Source organism: Stegostoma tigrinum, chromosome 16 (assembly GCF_030684315.1).
Source record: "Stegostoma tigrinum isolate sSteTig4 chromosome 16, sSteTig4.hap1, whole genome shotgun sequence".
NCBI classification, from domain to species: Eukaryota; Metazoa; Chordata; class Chondrichthyes; order Orectolobiformes; family Stegostomatidae; genus Stegostoma; species Stegostoma tigrinum.
In genome coordinates, this window is record NC_081369.1 from 3248655 (window position 1) to 3266633 (window position 17979).

At 46.0% G+C, this 17979-nt stretch overlaps 1 protein-coding gene across 2 annotated transcripts in view; it reads right to left on the reverse strand.

Moving 5' to 3' along the window:
• The window catches only part of necab2 (N-terminal EF-hand calcium binding protein 2), a 127098-nt gene that overhangs the window by 76703 nt on the left and 32416 nt on the right, over positions 1-17979 (reverse strand). For both annotated transcript variants that reach the window (XM_048546246.2, XM_048546245.2), the window contains exons 3-4: positions 12110-12218; positions 7729-7754 (exon numbers count right to left, since the gene is read on the reverse strand). In XM_048546246.2, coding sequence (XP_048402203.1) covers positions 7729-7754; positions 12110-12218 — 135 coding nt within the window. The remainder of the gene's footprint in view (positions 1-7728; positions 7755-12109; positions 12219-17979) is intronic.

Sequence of the window (17979 nt, forward strand, 5' to 3'; positions counted from 1 at the left end):
TTATCAAATGCCTTACTGAAGTCCATATACACCACATCCACAGCTCGACCCTCATCAACTTTTCTAGTCACATCCTCAAAAAACTCGATAAGGTTTGTAAGGCATGACCTACCCCTCACAAAGCCGTGTTGACTGTATTTGATCAAGCCATGCTCTTCCAGATGGTCATAAATCTTATCCCTCAGAATCCTTTCTAACACCTTGCAGACGACAGACGTGAGACTTACCGGTCTATAATTGCCGGGGATTTCCCTATTTCCTTTCTTGAAGAGAGGAATTAAATTTGCCTCTCTCCAGTCCTCAGGTACGACTCCAGTGGAGAGCGAGGATGCAAAGATCTTCGCAAGTGGCGAAGCAATTGCATTTCTCACTTCCCAAAGCAGCCGAGGACAAATCTGATCCGGGCCTGGCGACTTGTCAATCTTAATGTTTGACAAAATTTTCAGCACATCAGCTTCGTCTATCTCTATCCATTCCAGCATGCACACCTGCTCTTCAAAGGTTTCATTCACTACAAAGTTCGTTTCTTTCGTAAAGACAGAAGCAAAAAACTCATTTAGGGCTTCCCCTACCTCCTCAGGCTCCACACACAAGTTCCCTATGCTATCCCTGATCGGCCCTACTCTTTCTTTGATCATTCTCTTATTCGTCACGTAAGTGTAAAATGCCTTTGTGTTTTCCCGGATTCCTTCTGCCAAGCCTTTCTCGTGCCCCCTCCTGGCTCTCCTCAGACCATTTTTGAGCTCCTTCCTTGCCTGCATGTAATCCTCTCTAGCTGAACTTGACCCTAGCTTCCTCCACCTTATGTAAGCTACCTTCTTCCTTTTCACAAGAAGCTCCACCGCTCTCGTCATCCGAGGTTCCTTAATCTTACCCCTTCTTGCCTGTCTCAGAGGGACATATTTACTCATCACTCCCAACAACTGTTCCTTAAACCGTCTCCACATGTCGATAGTTCCCTTACCATGGAACAACTGCTCCCAGCCCATGCTTCCTAACTCATGTCTAATCGCATCATAGTTTCCTCTTCCCCAATTAAATATCCTCCCATTTTGCCTAATCCTCTCCTTCTCCATAGCTATGTGGAATGTGAGGCAGTTACGGTCACTATCACCAAAATGCTCTCCCACCACAAGATCTGATACCTGCCCCGGCTCGTTTCCGAGCACCAAGTCTAGAATGGCCTCTCCCCTCGTCGGCCTGTCAACGTACTGCGTTAGGAAACCCTCCTGAACACACCTTACAAAAACAGCTCCATTCAAATCTTCTGCTCGAAGGAGGTTCCAATCAATATTAAGAAAGTTAAAGTCACCCATTACAACAACCTTACTGCGTCCACACTTTTCCAAAATCTGTCGACCTATGCTTTCTTCAATCTCCCTGCTGCTATTGGGGGGCCTGTAGTAAACCCCTAACGAGGTGACTACTCCCTTGCTGTTCCTAATTTCCACCCATACTGACTCAGTAGGCAGATCTTCCTCGACAATGGAAGCTTCTGTAGCTGTGATACCCTCTCTGATTAGTAGTGCTACACCCCCTCCTCTTTTTCCCCCCTCCCTATTCTTTTTAAATGTTCTAAACCCTGGAAGATCCAGCAACCATTCCTGCCATTGAGAAACCCATGTCTCTGTTATGGCCACAACATCATAGCACCAGGTACTGATCCATGCTCTAAGTTCATCACTTTTATTCCTGATACTCCTTGCATTATAGCAAACACACTTTAACCGATCCCTTGGTTCCTTCCCAGGAAAATCCTTCCCACTAGCTGGTCTACCTCTTGCTACTGCCTCACCTGCATCAACACTCACCTCTGGTATACAGCTCAGGTTCCCACCCCCCTGCCATACTAGTTTAAACCCTCTCGAACTACTCGAGCAAACCTTCCACCCAGGACATTGGTCCCCTTCCAGTTCAGATGCAACCCGTCCTTCTTGTACAGGTCCCACCTTCCCCAGAAGGCATCCCAATTATCAACATATCTGAAGCCCTTCCTCCTACACCAGCTGCGTAGCCACGTGTTCAGCTGCGCCCGCTCCCTGTTCCTCACCTCGCTATCTCGTGGCACCGGTAGTAAACCAGAGAACACTACTCTGTTCGTCCTGCTCTGCAGCTTCCATCCTAACTCCCTGAAATCACTTTTTATATCCTCAAACCTATTTCTGGCTATATCATTTGTGCCAATATGTAACACGATTTCTGGCTGTTCGCCCTCCCCTTTTAGAGCTTTATACACCCGATCGGAGACGTCCCGGACCCTGGCACCAGGGAGGCAACATACCTTCCGGGAATCCCGATCTTGCCCACAAAATCTCCTGTCGATTCCCCTAACTATCGAGTCCCCTACCACGAGTACTTTTCTATTCTGCCCCCTTCCCTTCTTTGCCACAGTGTCAGGCTCAGTGCCAGAGAACTGACTACTATGGCTTTCCTCTGGTAGGTCATCCCCCCCAGCAGTATCCAAAACGGTATACTTATTGCTGAGGGGAATGCCCACAGGGGATCTCTGCACTGTCTGTCTGTCCCCTTTCCTCCCCCTAACTGTAACCCATCTATCCTCGTTCTGAGAGACTGAATTGACTTTTTCTTTTCGGTTGTGTTGAACAACTCTGTGGCACAGGAGAAAAGAGGAGGAGCCGAATGGCAGCTTCTGGGGAGAATTGGGAGCCAAAGAGGCAAGGTGGATCTATTTGCATCTATTTGCAAGAGCACCACTGAAGGGGAAAGCAACATTTATACTGTGTGAGAGCACAGGGCTGATTGGTTGCCACGTGGACACCATGGCAACACTTATACTAACCAGAGGCTAGTTGTCAACAAAACAGCTCTACTATCTCATCTACCTTTTGGTTTTCCCCATGGAATGGCATTCTTGCAACTCTTCTGATGAGTGACACTTTGATAAAATAAGCCCTTTCTCAGCGATACTTGGGGAAGTTTCTTATTGATGGAATTTGCTGTCAGTTGACAATGCAGCAGGTACAGGTGCACTATGACCAAACAAGGAGGCTCCTCACCTTCGGAACCTTGCAGCCCAATGGTATCAATGTGGACTTCACAAGCTTCAAAATCTCCCCTCCCCCACTGCATCCCAAAACCAGCCCAGCTCATCCCCGCCCTCCGTAACCTGTTCTTCCTCTCATCTATCCCCTCCTCCCACCTCAAGCCGCACCTCCATTTCCCACCTACTAACCTCATCCCGCCTCCTTGACCTGTCCGTCCTCCCCGGACTGACCTATTCCCTCCCTACCTCCCCACTACACTCTCCTCTCCGCCTATCTTCTCCTCTATCCATCTTCAATCCACCTCCCCCTCTCTCCCTATTTATTTCAGAACCCTCTCCCCATCCCCCTTTTCTGATGAAGGGTCTAGGCCCAAAACGTCAGCTTTTGTGCTCCTAAGATGCTGCTTGGCCTGCTGTGTTCATCCAGCCCCACACCTTGTTATCTCGGATTCTCCAGCATCTGCAGTTCCCATTATCTCCGAGGCTCCTCATCACAGTCACCACCTTTCGGCACAACTCCATAGTCCAGAACATAAGAAATATTGTGGGCAGAATGAGTGCTGTTGCAAATTTCAATCTCATTAGTAAGTATTTCACACTCAATGAGATGCACTTTAATCATGTGTGAGCACATTGGTGCCGGAGACTAATAACAAATGAATTGTACTGGTACAGTTCTTGGTTGGCATGTATTGATGGTTACAGAGGAGGTTTTTCCTTCACGATGGAAGAAATAATGTTGTGTTTTATTTTCTCGGTCACTCTTTATGGAATGTTCATGTGAGTGTCCAGTGTTATCATTGAATCCCTATAGTGTGGAAGCAGGCCATTCAGCCCATTGAGTCTGCACTGAACCTCTGAAGAGCATCCCACCCAGGCCCACACTCCTCACCCTATTCCTGTAACCCTGCATTTCCCATCCACCTAGCCTGCACATCCCTGAACACTGTGGGCAATTTAGCATGGCCAATCCATCTAACCTGCACATCTTTGGACTTTGTCCTCACTACACAATGGGCCATGACTAAACACACAGGTTCAGCATGACCTCCATACTGTCTGGGATCTCAGTCCCTGGGAGGTGGGGGGGATAGTAATTGCAGATGAACTTAAAGCCCTGAAAGCACTGGTGGCCAACACACCGAGCTGGACCCAATAGCCAAGCAGAAAATACTGACACTGCCAGCAACCCCATCGCCACCTCCCAATGCCAACCCCACCTCTCACTGCACACCCCCCACCCCCACCAACATGCAGGCCCATCTGACTTTGCATGGCCCAGACCCCACTCCACATGCACTGTCATCCACCTTGCCTCTTTGGCTCCCAATTCTCCCCAGAAGCTGCCATTCGGCTCCTCCTCTTTTCTCCTGTGCCACAGAGTTGTTCAACACAATCGAAAAGAAAAATTCAATTCAGTCTCTCAGAACCTGATCTGTTAACTCCCTCGCTCTCTGTTGAACCACTGCTCTCTCCCTCTCGCTCACTCTTGCATTTTGCGCTCTCCATGCAGTGAAACATCTTTGAACATGTGAGGACCAAACAGCATGCTGGAACGGCAGGAAAGATCTCGCTGAGGATATGGGCTCCTGTTCTCCCTTCTTCACTGGGTATAGGAAAGTTTCACCCCAACTTGTGTTTGTGGTCACTGATTCCAAGGAATGACTGAGGTGACCCGGAGGGATCAGTGGCTGGGGTTGGAGAGGTCGGGCAAGGACGTGAGGTATAAATGGGCACCAGTGAGAGGATCTGGGGTGTCTTTAAGTGACAGAGCTCACTGTGTTCAGTTTGGGATCAGTTAGAGTGTGTTGTGGGGGCATCAGTGACTTTGATCATTGGTGGGGAGGGGTGCTCTGTGATTAAAGCAGATTCAGTTCTTCAGCTCAGGACACTAATCCCGCCCCCCCCAACCCCACCCCGTGTAAGTGGATAGTGATTAAACTCAAACTCTGCTCCTATTGAGCAAAGTTGTGATGTGTGTAAGCCTCTACTGGTGTGTGTGTGTGTGTGTGTGTGTGTGTGTGTGTGTGTGTGTGTGTGTGTGTGTGTGTGTGTGTGTGTGTGTGTGTGTGTGTGTGTGTGTTAATGTGCGCGCGCGTGTGTGTGCCGGCCTGGCCCTGTGTCTCGTCCGTGTGTGTGTACACGTGTCTGCTTGTGTGTGTGTCTGTATCTCTATGTGTGTCGGTGTGTATTTGTGTGTTCTGTCTGTGTTTTAAAGCTGTGTGTTTGTTAGTCCTTGCTCTGACTGTGACTGTTTATATGACTGCCTGTCCCTGTCTCATCCATATGTGGATGCCTGTGTGTGCATATATGTCTGTGTGTGGGTGTGTGTCAGTGCATCTTTATGTGTGTATCTGTATTTGAGCCTATATTTGTGTCTGTGTCTCTGTATATGTGTCTTTGTGCTCATACCCATTTATGTGTGTTTTGCCTGTTTGTCTCTGTGTGTGTTTTTATGTATATTGGTGTCTGTGTATGATTGTATGCATGCATTTGTCTTCGCCTATATGTGTACATTTGTATACACCTGTGTTTGTGTGTTTTTGTGTATATCTGTGAGTGCGTGTGTATTTGTGTATATCAGTATCGATGGAGCTTTTGTCTGTGTGTGCGACTGGGATTAGTTTTTGGGTGCAATCAGATGAGCGCTGATGTTAATACTGGTCACTTTGTTCAGCAACATTTTGCTGTCAGTTTTTATTTTTAACTGAAGGCATTGAGTAGGGAGCAGGTGTGTACGCAGCTCTGAGAGAGGAAGTGAGAGAAGATTCTGACTGGAATTCACCGACACCTCCATTTCTGAAAGTTATCTCACTGTGATTCCAATAGAATCCTCATCACTTTGCAAAAATACTATGCAAAAACCAGCATAAATCAGCAGCTCGTATGTATGTTTGTGTATGTGTGTCTACATCCAAGTGGGTGTCTGCATTTACCTGTGTCATAGGGTGTGCATCTGTGTCTGTCTGTGTCTGAGTGTGTTTGGCTGTATCTGTGTATGTTTGAGTCTGAATATGTCTGACTATGTGCATCTGTATAAGAGTATGTATCTGTGTCTGTGTCTGCCTGTCCGTCTCTGTGCATCTGTGTCTGAGTGTGTGTATGTGTGTCTTTGTGCATGTATGCCTGTACCTGAGCATGCGTGCATGTGTGTGTGTGTGTGTGTCTGTCTGTCTGTCTGTCTGTCTGTGGCTGCCTGTGTGTGCATCAATGCTGTATGTACCTGTGTCTGTCTGCATGTGTTTGTGCATCTGTGTGTGTCTGTGTCTATATGTGTGTATCTGTGTGAGTGAGTGCGTCTGTGTGAGTGTGCACACTATCATAACCTGAAGTAAAGCGGTTGGAAACCAATTATCTGACAATAGACCTGTATCAGATCTTGATTAGGACACACGACAAATATGGCGAACATTCTGGACTCCACATTTGAAACAATAACATGGAGACATTGGGGAAGGGAAGAGTTTACCAGAGGGATAACAGGATTGGGAGACGATAGCTATTGGGAAAGATTGAACTGGCTGAGTTTCTTGTCTCTAGAAAAATGATTTTTGAGGGCTGATCTTGAGGACTTTCTGATTTTCCAAAGGTTTGATAAGATAGGCATGGATGCTTCCACTTGCAAACAGAAATAGAACCAGAAGCATAATATCAGCAAGTCACAAATAGTCATGAGCAACGCCTCTCCCTGCAGAGAATGTGAGAACGTGGAACTACCTACAACAAACATGAATAATAACAGATGCATTCAGAGGCAAGTGTGAAAAAGTGTCTGTGGCAGGATGGGTCTATCAACATTTGGATAAACTAAGCAGGCCTTTTGGTCTGCTTCTGCCCTGTAAAAATATTAAAATGGTCACTTATATCTGCAAAAGTCAATCCAATAATCCCCAGGATAGACTGCTTATGACCCTGCGGCTGTGTCAGCAGAGGGAACAGGCTGTCATTATTCTGTGATTTGATCACTGAGGGTGAGACAATTTATTCACTTCCATGAAGCAAGCTTTAAAAGGAAACTGCAGAGAGCAATATTTAAATAATGAAACTTTCAAAATGACTTCTGGGCAGATTCCAATGCATCTGTTTGCCCTTGGTGTTTCAGGGAGAATGGTGTGACTGAACACAGTGGAGACTGTACTCTCTCCAGTCCCAGCTCTGAATCCCAGGCTCCCCACATACGGCCTAATTTTCTGAGCTCAATTCCAGAAGTGTGTTGCCAATTTCAGGAGTCCACCCCTGAACTTGGAAGTTTGATGTGGCAGTTTAATGTGTAGCTCAGTGCCAATTATAAAGCTGGCACGATTCAGCGACACTGATGAGAGGTGCCAAACTAATTTCAAAGGCAGTGGGCAGGCCTGGCACCAGGATGGGGGTAAGGTACATCAGGACACGTGTTGCCCAGTCTCTGCTGTTAGAAAGAAGCCTCGCGCAAGCTCCCTCAGACTGGCATCACCTTCGCCAATGCTGCAGCTGACTTAGCCAGCAAGATTGAGGTGTGCTATGGCACCACAGCTATCCCAGCAGCCTCAGGTGTTGTGGAAGCCCTCTATTTGAGCTGGACAGCCAATGGAAGGAGGCAAAGCTCGCACATTTACAATAGCAAGTTGGATGCCTGAACACATTTCTCTGCTGTGAACACGCACTGACCATGGAGGCCCTTTGGCCCATTAATCCTGATTGAACCTGCTACCCTAGCAATGGGAGAGATGGATTCTCCAACTTACCGCAAAGCTCCTTAGTGTCCACATGACTGCAGCAAACAGAAAGGGAGATAGAGAGACAGACAGGAGAAAGAAATACATTTATTACTTCAACGCAACAATAGACGGGCAAGAGTACTTTTAGTTTGATGTGACAGAATACTATAATTTGACGTTCGACTCTAATACCAAAAGTGAAAGATTGCAGTCAGTCACTGACAGGCCCTTTCCTTCCCTATTTTCTAATCTTTCTTTCCTCCTATCTGCTCCCCAATTGTATTCTATTGGGAAAAGTTCAACCAAGCAATAAAACAGGTCAATTTGGCAACTACAACATTACCATCCAGCGGTATGTATTAATATGTACAGTGTCTCTCAAGTGGTTACCATAGCAACAATGCTATTTTAAGCAATAGGTTGCTGTACTGCGAGCCAACATGATTTTCTCCAGAAAAATCATCCTGGGTTTTAAAGGGGAAATCCAAATGTCCTTGTATCTGACGGGGAATGGATTGTTTACCATAACCAGGAAGAACATGGAGCTATACCATCTGGTTTAAACAATGAGGCCTAAAACTTGGATCAAGCCTGATACCACAAACTGTGTATGTCTGGTCTGGGTGCGTACAGCCAAACAGGCTGAAGGTGCCCACAGTGGTCTGACTGGTAGGCCCACCAAAGACCCAGGTCATTAAGAGATTGGTGGCTCAGTGGTTAGCACTGTAGCCTCACAGCGCCAGGAACCCAGGTTCATGCCCGCCTCGAGCAACTGTCTGTGTGGAGTTTGCACATTCTCCTAATGTCTGCGTGGGTTTCCTCCCACAGTCCAAAGATGTGCAGGCTAGTTGGATTGGTAATACTAAATTGCCCGTAGTGTTTCAGGGATGTGTAGCTTAGGGAGATGGGTCTGGGTGGGATGTGGGCTGGTGTGGACTTGTTGGGCCGAAGAGCCTGTTTCCACGCTGTACGGGTTCTGAATAAAAAAAGACAGCAGTGGCCTTCATTTCCAAAGTACATCTGGGAGACAGCTCCTTCTCCTTCTCCTTCTCCTGGCCTCAATGCCAAGGTGAGTCACAAAGTCCAAATCCACAATCCTTGATCCAACAACCAACCACTTTCAACCCAGTGTGACTCTCAATTTCTGTCCTCGAGTTCCACGACATTGGCATAGGCACAGGAACTGAACGACCCTCCCAGTGCTACACTGAGGGAGTGCTGAACCGTCAACAACACTGTCTTTTTTGCTTGACTTGTCAGACCAAGGTTGTGTTTCCCTGCTGCCAACTCACTGCTGGTCAGAGAAGATTCAGGGGAGATGTCCCCGTGGTCCTGGTCAATCATTATTCCTGACTCAAAATCACAACATGATTTGGAGCTGAGAGAATGGCTGTTTATGGGAGCCTTGTTATGCTCAATTTAGCATGTAAATTTGGAGCATTATCATGACAATACTTCAAAAGTACTAGCTGTAAGCAGTTTGAAACATTCAAAGATTGTTAAACAAATACATGCCTTTCTGCAATGGGAAGATCATTCTGGGAGAGGCTGAAGATTCAAGTGTGTGGAAGTGGTTACTGCTAAAAGATCTAATTAGTTTCACACTTCACAGGCTATGTTCTGATGAGGTGCTTCGTTATCTCCGATTATCTGCATTTGTTATATCGAATGGTCAGAGCAGGAGTGCAGCAAATCAATGACACAAAGAGAACAAAAGCATTTTCATTCCAATCTTAATTGTGTGAAATTGACAGTAACTTAGAGCAACTTTATGCATGGGAACCTTTATAATTGGTCAATGTCAATTTTAGCTCAATAAGACAGTGAGATCAAACCATGACTAAATCAGGAGATTTCAGAGAAATAGGAGAAAAGGCATCCAATGCAATCTACAAAATAAGAGAGGCAGAGAGAGAGGGAGAGAGACTGGGAGAGGATGTAAACCTCCTTTGCACCCTCTCCAAAGCCTCCACATCTTTCCTATAGTAGGGCGACCAGAACTGGACACAATATTCCAAGTGTGGTCTCACCAGGGTTTTGTAGAGCTGCAGCAAAACCTCACGGCTCTTAAACTTGATCCCCCTGTTAATGAAAGCCAAAACACCAGATGCTTTCTTAACAACCTTATCCATGGCCCCGGATCAGGTCTGCCAGGGGCTGGGGGAGGTTCTGAACTCTGAACAAAATATTTCTGGCTCAGTATCAGTGAGATCCTCGCCCCATCTGTCACGTCTGGTTTAAAGCAGAGCTCCAGCAAATAGGTGGGGTTGGGGGGTGGGGGGGTGGTGGTGGTGGTGAGGGGTGGGGGGAGCGATGTTGGCAGACACTTGCATCTGCCATGGAGACTCAGCTGCTGGGCTTACCACTCAAACATCCAAACCATCAAAACTCACTGAGCGAGTCTGTCAGAACGAAAGATCTGCATCTGGAAGCTTATTCTCCCTCACCCAATATGTCCCAAAGTGTTTCACAGCCAATGTTTGGAAGCAGAGAAAAGTGGAGCAAGAGTGGGCCATTCAGTCATTCAAAGATTGCCAAACCATTCAACATGATCCTCTATCTCTATCCACACCCGCCCCCTGCTCTTTAATAGTTTTATCTTCTAGTGATCTCTTTTTCTTGAACATATTCAGTGTCTTGAACCTGCACGGCCTTCTGTGGGAGAGAACAAACCAGGCTTCGAGTGAAGGAATTTGTCCTACTTCAGTCCTAACTGGCCTGCCCAGAATCCTGATATTGTCCGGGTCTTGCTGAATATTGCCATGAACTGCTTCTGTACCTGCGGGGTCACGAATGGTGAACATTGTACAATCATTGGCAGAAAATCCTGCAAGCGCTATTGTTGGAATGCTGTCAGGGCCCGTAGCTGTTGCAGTATCCAGTCTCTCCAACTGTTCCCTGATATTGTGTGGCGTGATTGGAATTGGCTAAAGACTGCTATCTGTGACGTTGGGGACCACTGGACGAGGCCAAGCAGGATCACCCACTCGGCACTTCTGGCTAAAGGGTGCTGCAAATGCTTCAGCCTTATCTTTTGCACCGATGGGCTCTTCCATCATTCAGGATGGGGATGTTTGTGGAGCCTCCTCCTCCAGCGAGTTGCTTAATTGTCCATCAACATTTACAACTGGATTTGGCAGGGCTTCACTCGGATCAGGCCCCTGAACGGCACTATCAACTGCCCTTTCAGCACATGTTCACTGAAGGACTCCCCAGCTGCCTCACCATACAGCCAGAAAGGAGCCAGTGAAGCGACCCTGGCCCGTTCTCATCTGTAAGGCTGAGCCCTAGAGAATATCCATGGGGTGAACTGCTGGTCACACTGGCTTCAGATAGAGATTCAGCAGTTAATTTTCAGACAGAGACAGCGCCCACAACAACACAGAATACTGCTTAACTAATGTTTTTACCCGACCCCGATCTTTCACAGTTCATAAACTAGATACTACTGGCAGAATGGAGCATGACATTGAGTGAGGAGAACCCAATAAACACTGGGAACAGGCTCAATTACACTGAGCTCTCCAATGCAGTCACGCTAATGTGTATCACACCGGGTCATCTATATTTCATATCGAAGGATTGAGAGCACAGGCAGGGCAATTAAACAACAGTTGGAGCTTGACAATAGAATGCAGATATAAATATATAAAAAAATCTTCAGTTTCTTTTTGCAGTGACTCACAAACCGGGAATTTAGCTCTGCCAGCCTCTTTGAAAGAATTGTGCAATTAATCCCACTCCCCTGCTCTTCCCCAAAACTCTGCCACTGTTTTCCATTGTATTTTAAGTATTTATCTACTTCTCTTTTTAAAGTTGTTGTTGAATCTGCTTCATGCCACTCCCAGCAGCACCAGGGTAATGGGTGCCGCTGAATTGGCTCACGTCGACTGGGGAGGCTTTCACTTTAAACTGGCATTACGCAGCAGCTATTTTTTCAAACACCCTACACTAAATGGATCATTGGCAAGGGCATCTCGAAAAGTAACCACTGACCAAGTCTAATCTGAGGCTGTAATTTCAGTTTCGCCTTCAGCCTCTTGTTTGAGGTCTCCAAAAACAGGTTGCAACCAACTGTGTATCTTCCCCTTCCTCAGGTCTGTAGCGGAAGTCCTGAAAAAGGGTAATATCTGAAATGTTGACTGCTCCTGTCCTCCAGATGCTGCCTGGCTTGCTGTGTTCTTCCAGCCTCCTGCTTGTCTACCTTGGATTCCAGCATCTGCAGTATTTTTTGTCTCTAAGCGTGTATCTTACCCTTATTGATTTGTGCCCTGACCGGAGTTCCCAAAAAGCCTACCCAAAAACAGGATGACTGACACATTTACACACTGCGTAGGTTTAAACTGACACCAAACAGTCTTTGTCTCACAGAGGAACAGTCAGATACACAAGGAAAGGATTGTCTTACTTGGTGTTGTCGGAGTCGATTGTATGAAACAGGTTTTCCAGTTCATCTTCGTTGAGGGTCCCGTCCGAGAAAAAGGCCCGAAATTCATCCAGGGACAGCTTACCATCATCTGAAACCAAACAAACAACAGGGTCATCGGTGACAGGAACAAGCAATCAACACACATAGCAGCAAAGGACAGCACAGTCTGAAACCAGTGTCACATGGACACCCAACACTCCATCCCCACTCACCACCCAAAAAAGCAATTATTATTAATCACCTACGTTGTGAAAAGTTCAGGTGCTCTGACAAATCCCTGAGGAATACTGTTTACCACCTCTCAGAAAACACACAGTGTTCACTTCAATCCTTCTTTCTGCCACAAGCCAGACAACCTGTATCACCAGATTATGAGATAACAAGGTGTAGATCTGGATGAACACAGCAGGCCAAACAGTAACATTTCTGAAGAAGGGTCTTGGCCTAAAACGTCAGCTTTCCTGCCCCTCTGATGCTGCTTGGCCTGCTGTGTTCATCCAGCTCCACATCTTGTTATCTCAGATTCTCCAGTATTAGCAGTTCCTACCACCTCTCTCACCAGATTGCCATCAACTTGTGCTAACCCTCTTTGATCACACGCTTGCAACTGCCCTGTCTCTAACTCTAATGATCAATTCTGGCAGATCCTTCACAATCAACTGGTCCATGGGACTTGGAATGCACAACGTTTGAGTCAGAGAGCAGAGCTGGTTCCACTAAACCAGCACCTGACATCATCAGTTAGTGCTCGCCTCGTCTGTTTGCGTTTTTTCTTCTAAAAATATTCAAAAGCTTTTCACCGTATTTTACTGTGTTGTTCATTGTAGAGTACATGTGACAGTAAATCATCACTCATTCTTTACTGCCCTCCTTACCCAGACCGACGAACATTTCTCCTGGAATCACACTACCACTAGTTATGAGCGTTGATTGCTCAGACTGGTTTCAGGCTGCTGTTTAGGCCCACAGGCCTCTCAATGGGTCATGTCTCAGCTTCTTGCCCCCTTTCTGTCCTCACCCATCTCCTGAGGACTACATTGTGACTCCCCAAGGCCAAGAAGAAAAGGTCAATTGTGCAACTTGTCATCCAGATTGTCAAGCCCTCTGGTTTGAATGGGTTTCTAAGGTGGTGGCATTAGATGACAGAAACTGTGCTGCATCAGCCCATTTACAATGTCACTGTGATGTTGAAACAGTGTCTGATTGACTGTAATAGGTACTGAACACAGATAATGGGAACTCTGAGAATGGCTATCAGAGTGTATAATGGAACCCATGGTTCCAGAGCTTGTTTTACATTTAATTCTTTCACGGGATGGAAAGGAATTTAGTCAATCTTAGAATCCAAACAGAATGTGCAGAAAGAGGCCATTCATCGCATCAAGTCCTCACTGACCCCATCCGGACCCACTCTGTCCCGCCCCTGTAACACCACATGATGTTAACCCACTTAGCCTGCACACTACAGGGCAATTTAGTACGGCCAGTCCACCTAACCCATGCATCTTTGGGCTGTGGAAATGAACCAAAACAGACAAAGGGAGAATGTGCAATCTTCACACAGTCATCCAAGGCTGGAATCAAACTCAGGTCCCTGGCGCTGTGAGGTAGCAACGCTAACAACTGTGCCACCTTGAACTGCCCTTAGAACTGAGTGCATGTCTGGCCATTTGATAAGGGTAGTTTGCTGTGGGTGTGGGATCTTATACCCACTGGACCAGGCAACAATGTCAGATTGCCTTCCCTGATCCAGATGGATTATTTGTTAGCAGCATTTAATGTTGTTATAACAACTAATAATCACTGTTATTGAGACTTGTTTTGAATACTAATTCTGTTAATTCATTGAATTTGCATTCCATCAGCTACTATGGAGAGACTTGGACAGGGATCCCCGGAGCTATAGCCAGAATCTCTGGATTTCTAGCCCAGTAACATTACCACTGTGCTATCGTCTCTCGCCAAAGCAAAAGGGGTAAAAGTAAATGGCTCCATGTGTTACTAGGGTATCTAAGACTGAAATTGGAAGCCAAAATCTCCGAGGGAACTAAAACTGGTTCTACCGGTTAGGAAAATATAGTGTCGACCAAGTTCAGATTATAATTGAAGTGGTGTACTAAAGGCAGGCTGTAGGAGATGCAGGCTAATGCTGGGGAAGCTGGGAACAGGCAAACATACGGCTGCTGCAACTGTTTCAGATATTGAAGATAACACTGGGGGAATCTACATCATTCAGACCAGCACTAGCAGAGATGAGGAGGGTCTGTAGACCTTTATAATTTTCACCGGAACCTTTGGTTGCTTACGCATTGCTGGGAATCACGCAAGATCGTCACGAGAAATGCAGACACTTTAGGGGGCTTTGTGAGTGTGATCGATGACTCATACGATGAACAAATTGTAAGATCTGTTTTACCATTATGTGGCCATTTATAGCCATCAGCAATTTACCTGTTAATGCACACTTAGTAGCCCAGGTAGTTGCATAACTAGTTTGCAATGCAGTGATGTCAATAGCGTGGGTGCAATTCCTGTACCAGCTGAGGTTACCATGAAGGACTCTCCTCCTGAACCTCTCTCATTGCCGGAGGTACAGTGACACTCAGGTTAAACCTCTCTCTCTCTAATAAGAGAACAGCCTAATGGTCTGGTCAGACTATGGGGACATTACCTTCACACACTTAGCAGAAGCTGATTTCAGGTTGGATTGCTAAGAGTAAAACTTTCTAAAGGTAATACCTATTCATCACGTTTTCAGTTGGTTTTCTTTAATTTCTGAAGTTCACATTATTGGTCTCCACAGAGATCTTAACATTTGTGACAATGAGTCATATGGTAGCACAAAACTTGAGTAGCTGCTCAGAAAGACTCATTCAGTCAAAGCTTTTCATCCCACACTCGTCAGGACATTTTGCAAGAATGCAAATTCAAGGCGAAAGCCAATATCCATAGCGTGTGAGAAGCGAGTATGGATTGATCAGAGAGTGAATTCTAATCGGTAGAGGTGTTTCCATGCAGAACATCACCACTAATGTTGATTGACAGTTAACTGCCAGACTTTGCTTATATTTTAAATCAGACACGGTTAATTTTGATTGGTCAGGGCACTGCCCAGAGAAATTAACCAAAAAATGGCTGTCATCTAATTTGTTGCATCGAAACAGGCACAGTAAGAGTCCTATATCTGAAGCACACCAACATGTAATTCCTCACTAAATAGTCCTTGGAAATGCTGACGATCAGCTTGCCACCTTACAACCTGAAAGGCTCATAGAGGGCTGCAATTGTCAAAATGAACCTTCAAGAAAATGGAGAAATACAGAAGAAACTAGAGCAGCTATAATGAGATTTTTCTTTGTGGAGTTTATTTAACAGTTCAGCCAGAGCTCTTGGGGAACTGTTGCCTGGCACACAACATTTCACTGCTCAGTTTTGAATTTTAACATTGAACTTGAGAAAATTAATTGTGATTCAGTTAATATCTGAAATGATTGATTGGATTGAGTGCATGCAGTAATTTTATGAAAGAATTATACTTTGAGATTGTCTCTTGGGTACAGAAAAATGTGCTTGCCAACACAAAGGTGCTACAAAGCCTGAGTAGATTTGAAGTTAGTTATGAGTTTGAAAACAGACCAGTAACTTTTTTGTAATTCTAAATACTGTTTACTCACTAATAGAATAAAGCCATAAGATACCAAACTTCCAAATGAACCAAGAGAAAATAGTACAACTGTTTAACTGATGGACTCCCGACAGTGCGGTAACAGACCCTTCGGCCCAACAAGTCCACACCGGCCCTCAGAGCATCCCAGCCAGACCTATCCCCCTCTAACACACCTAATCTACGCATACCTGCACATTATGGACAATTTAACATGGCCAATCCACCCTAACTTATACAATCGATATGTTTCAGGCCGAGACCCTTCTTCAGCTTTCCTGCTCCTCTGATGCTGTGTGGCCTGTTGTGTTCATCCAGCTCTACACCTTGTTATGTCTGATAAAGAAGAAGCTGTATTATACCCTTAACAGCTAGAATTAACATGAGGTAAACATGAATAAATGGGCAAACTATGGTCGAATGCAACATGTGCTGTTTAATAAATATCAGGCACAAACAAGGCAGATCCTCTGAGTTTATCAGCAACGTCCAGATATTAGTCATCAACTTGAGCCACAGACTCTGTCTTCCTCATGATGGACTCCAGCTGTCTTCTTTCAAGGACATTCATTTAGATTTCCCTCAAAATCTGCTCCAACTGAGATTTTCACAAGGAGATAGTAGGAACTACCGATGCTGGAGTTTAAGAAAACAAGGTGTGGAGCTGGATGAACAAAACAGGCCAGGCAGCATCAGAGGAGCAGGAAGGCTGCCGTTTCAGGTATTAAAGCATCCAGACCTGAAATGTCAGCTTATGCTCCTCTGATGCTGCCTGGCCTGTTGTGTTCACCCAGCTCTATACCATGTTATCTGAGATTTTCACAATGAATGTTCGACTCTCAGTTGCTTAGCCTCTCCTCCCAAGACCACATCCATTCGATTCATAAGGCTGCACTCCAGCACCTAATCACGGCCATGACTCCAGGTCTTTCTTGGCTTCCTTTTGCCCCAGCTGTCAGCTCCGCTAAGCTGATGCTGCTGCTATCATTCCATCTGCACTGAGCAATATCTGCTCCAAAACATCTCTCGGCCTCAAGTGCATGCAGCTAACCACAGAATTTCAGCAGTATGAAACTGCCTGCCCCTCAAGGTCCAGACTGCCCACAGCCCATAAATTGTTATGAGATCTGTTATTATCTGTGAAAGGGCAGCACAGTGGCTCAGTGGTTAGCACTGCGGCCTCACTGCACCTGGGTCCCGGGTTCAATGCCACCCTCGGGTGACTATCTGTGTGAAGTCTATACATTCTCCCTGTGTCTGCCCGGGTTTCCTCTGGGCGCTCCGGTTTCCTCCCATAGTCCAAAGATGTGCACAGCCATGTTAAATTGTCCATAGAGTGCCCGCTATTTGGATTAGCTATGGTAATGCAGGGTGAGGGGGTGAGTCTTTGGAGGGTCAGTGTGGACCTGAATGGCCCTTCTACACTGTAGGGATTCCATGTTAATATCATAACAGGTGGTCTGCCCCTGCTTGGAGGCAGAATCTGATAGGGAACCGGTTTGGTCTTGTGAAAGCTATCCAAGCAACTAGTCAGACCACAGCTGGAATACTATGAACAGCTCTTGTCTCTTTATCTAAGTAGAGATACACCTGCATTGGAGATATTCTACAGGGGGTTCATTTGGTGGATACCAAGCATGGAAAGACTGTTTTAAGCGAAGAGGTTGAGCAGGTTGGGCCTGTACTCAATGTAATAGAGAAGAATGGGAGGTGATCTTATTGAAACATACAAGATTCTTCGAGGGATTGACAGGGTCAGTGCATAAAGGTTATTTCCCCTTTGTGGGAGAGTCAAGACCAGATGACGTCACATATTTAAGAGAGAGATGATGAGGAATTTCTTCCCTCAGAGTAGTGAACCTGTTGAAATTTTACTGCAGAGGGCTGTGGAAGTTGGATTATCAAGTATCTTCAAGGCTGAGGAACACTTTTTAATCAGGAGGGAAATCAAGGGTAATGGGGAAGATGCTGGAAAGTGGAGATAAGCATGTTGAGATCAGCCATGGTCCCACTGAATGGCAATGTAGGCTCAATGGTCTGAATGGCCTACTACAGCTCCCATGTTCTATGATCTAATGGTGGGTCGTTCCTCCCCAGGTTGAGGTAGAAGTCTCGGGTTCACGTCAACTACTGACCTGAGCAGCAGGAAACTGCTGCAAATTGGCCTGCCTGAGCAGGGACAGGC